We start from the raw sequence: 2,076 nt of genomic DNA on the forward strand, positions 1-2,076 counted from the left end.
AAGCTATATAACTCAGGAGTAACATGTAATATAACAAATGTTACATTGTCAGAATAATACAGCAATATAACTGTGGAGTAACATGTAATGTAACAAATGTTACACTTATATTACATTACAGTTTCATAACTTAATTTTATGTATGCAATATATCTGAGTTATGAAACTATTACATTACTCCGTTATTTATATGTTACAATAGACGAAGTAATATAATTGCAATATCGCATGTTATATAACAATGTTATGTTTATATTACATTGACATTATGTAATGTAAACGTAACCCCCACCGGATCGCAACAGGCGAGCGTGACGATCGGCGGAGGGGCACGGGGAGAATACTTCGGCTTGAGCACCCGAACGAAAGTGACGCACTCGTCCGTTTGTGAATAACACGAGTTTATTTGACAGAGTAACCCAGGTAGCAATAGTGCCCTGCTTTTACTAGCTTTTGATGTTTTGAGCCCGCGCGAAGCCGGGTCTATAAGTTATCGCTTTAAGGTTGCCTTTACTGTCGTCTTATTATTTTAGGTTATATTGAAACATTTGCTGTACATTATTATATGTATTCTGGAACTGTTGAGTTATTTCGAGACACTTCTGGCAGAGGACGAGGAATGTCGGCAGTGCTTTCGACAATTTCGCAGCTTGTGCACGACCCTTTAGTGTCGATGGAGGGTATTGTCGGCGACAGTGCCAAAAGTATACAAAGTATTGTCGACCGCGACACGAACGTTGCGCGGAAGTACGGATACCCGGGAGGTCTTCGATGGAATGCGATCAGCGCCGCGGAGATATTCGAGCCTGTGCTCGTTTACTGGGAAAAGCGCGTGGACACCAACAAGAGCATGCTCGAGCGTTTGCTCGGCACTGGCGTCTTGCTGGAACTAATGAATTTGTTTGTACACATGAATAGAGATGAATTTTACTCCACGCACGTGTCGGTCGAGTGCAAGTCGTGCCTGGGCAAACTCTGTACAGTTAAGAGGGACTTGTACAACGCCGTGGTGATGAAATGCAGATTCATCAGTCTAGTATGTAAGTTTCCCGTTAAAACTGCCGGCGAAAGCGTGCGCTGTTACTAGGAAAATTATGAAGCGGAATGTCGAGTGGGTCATTTGTGAAATGAAGGAATCCGAATGTAAGTATTGGAGACAATCGTAGAACACGTGTCGCAATTTAACTTACAACGTAGGCGTACTGTCTGAACATGTGTACGAGGAAAGCGTGTGTTTACTGTTTGTTCACCTTCTTGTGCAGTTGCATCTCTCGACTCGACGGAGTCGAACCGAGCCCTACAGATTCTGAGAGCTTCAGGAATCTTGAGAATATTATCTCTTTCGTGCTGGACAGATTGAGCGTTGTATATTACAGCAATAATTTGTATAGGTAAGCTGCGACTGTGCGCATTGAATGCCTTGTTAACGTATAACCAATCAAACACGAAAGCTTTTCGTAGATGGGTGCGCATTAAGAAAATTACGTCCAAAGAAGTCGCAAGCTTGGCTATGCTGGACTGCTTGACCAGTGATGAAGATGAGATAAAGAGCGAACTGGGACTTTCAATCGATATCTCTAAGTACGACGTTACCGCGTTGTATCTGCGTGAAGTCAACAGTTTACTGGAGGAACAGGTCGCATTTGCGAACGGCGTGGCAGCGGTTCTGGAAAAATTGAGGAAGCTACAGCCGAGTGATCGATATGCACACACGGTGCAGTTATTAGGGTATTATTTCTTAGGTTTCAATTACGAGAGCTCTATTCTGGAGTACCACGAGTAAGCTATACACGATTTGAAACAGAAAAAGTCGAACTCCGTAGCTGTTCTGTGCTCGAAAGCTAATTTAAGTCTCTTTACCTTTACAGAGAACTTGCGAGTCATGATTAAGCAGACTCAGTTGGAAATAGAAATTGCCAAATTTTGTTTTCTTATAGAAGAACTTTCTGTTAAAAATTGGTGGAAACAATCCTTTTTTTTTACGTGTGGAAATCCTTTATGGATACCCGGGCCCCCCTCCGGGAAGGGAGTTTACATTAAGTGACCCGGGTTATGTGGGACTGCCCCCCTAATGGC

The 2,076-nt window shown here is 42.9% G+C and overlaps 2 protein-coding genes across 3 annotated transcripts; both read left to right on the plus strand.

The window, feature by feature from the left end:
- Positions 1 to 8: 8 nt before the first annotated feature.
- LOC105560740 lies at positions 9 to 1,346 on the plus strand. The gene is made up of 2 exons (XM_012010112.1): positions 9 to 1,143; positions 1,263 to 1,346. Exon 1 carries the CDS (start codon positions 566 to 568, stop codon positions 1,085 to 1,087), a length of 522 nt encoding a protein of 173 aa, XP_011865502.1. The 5' UTR covers positions 9 to 565; the 3' UTR covers positions 1,088 to 1,143; positions 1,263 to 1,346.
- Positions 1,150 to 2,005, plus strand: LOC105560729. Of its 2 annotated transcripts, none has more exons than XM_012010092.1 (3): positions 1,150 to 1,391; positions 1,462 to 1,779; positions 1,869 to 2,005. In XM_012010092.1, exons 1-3 carry the CDS (start codon positions 1,213 to 1,215, stop codon positions 1,888 to 1,890), a joined length of 519 nt encoding a protein of 172 aa, XP_011865482.1. In that variant the 5' UTR covers positions 1,150 to 1,212; the 3' UTR covers positions 1,891 to 2,005. The 2 variants fall into 2 exon arrangements, with proteins under 2 accessions (XP_011865482.1, XP_011865489.1); XM_012010099.1 differs by having other exon boundaries at positions 1,462 to 1,728; positions 1,938 to 1,984.
- The last annotated feature ends 71 nt before the right edge of the window (positions 2,006 to 2,076 follow it).

Source organism: Vollenhovia emeryi, unplaced genomic scaffold (genome assembly GCF_000949405.1).
Source record: "Vollenhovia emeryi isolate VEMERY1.0 unplaced genomic scaffold, V.emery_V1.0 DF945794.1, whole genome shotgun sequence".
In the NCBI taxonomy this organism is placed as follows: Eukaryota; Metazoa; Arthropoda; class Insecta; order Hymenoptera; family Formicidae; genus Vollenhovia; species Vollenhovia emeryi.

Bases quoted from the DNA above. Each gene is read 5' to 3' on its own strand.
- LOC105560740 (XM_012010112.1), top strand. From the start codon at position 566: ATGTATTCTGGAACTGTTGAGTTATTTCGAGACACTTCTGGCAGAGGA.
- LOC105560729 (XM_012010092.1), top strand. From the start codon at position 1,213: ATGTGTACGAGGAAAGCGTGTGTTTACTGTTTGTTCACCTTCTTGTGC. The intron at 1,392-1,461 runs GTAAGCTGCGAC...AGCTTTTCGTAG, and splicing joins TACAGCAATAATTTGTATAG to ATGGGTGCGCATTAAGAAAA. The intron at 1,780-1,868 runs GTAAGCTATACA...TTACCTTTACAG, and splicing joins TCTATTCTGGAGTACCACGA to AGAACTTGCGAGTCATGATT.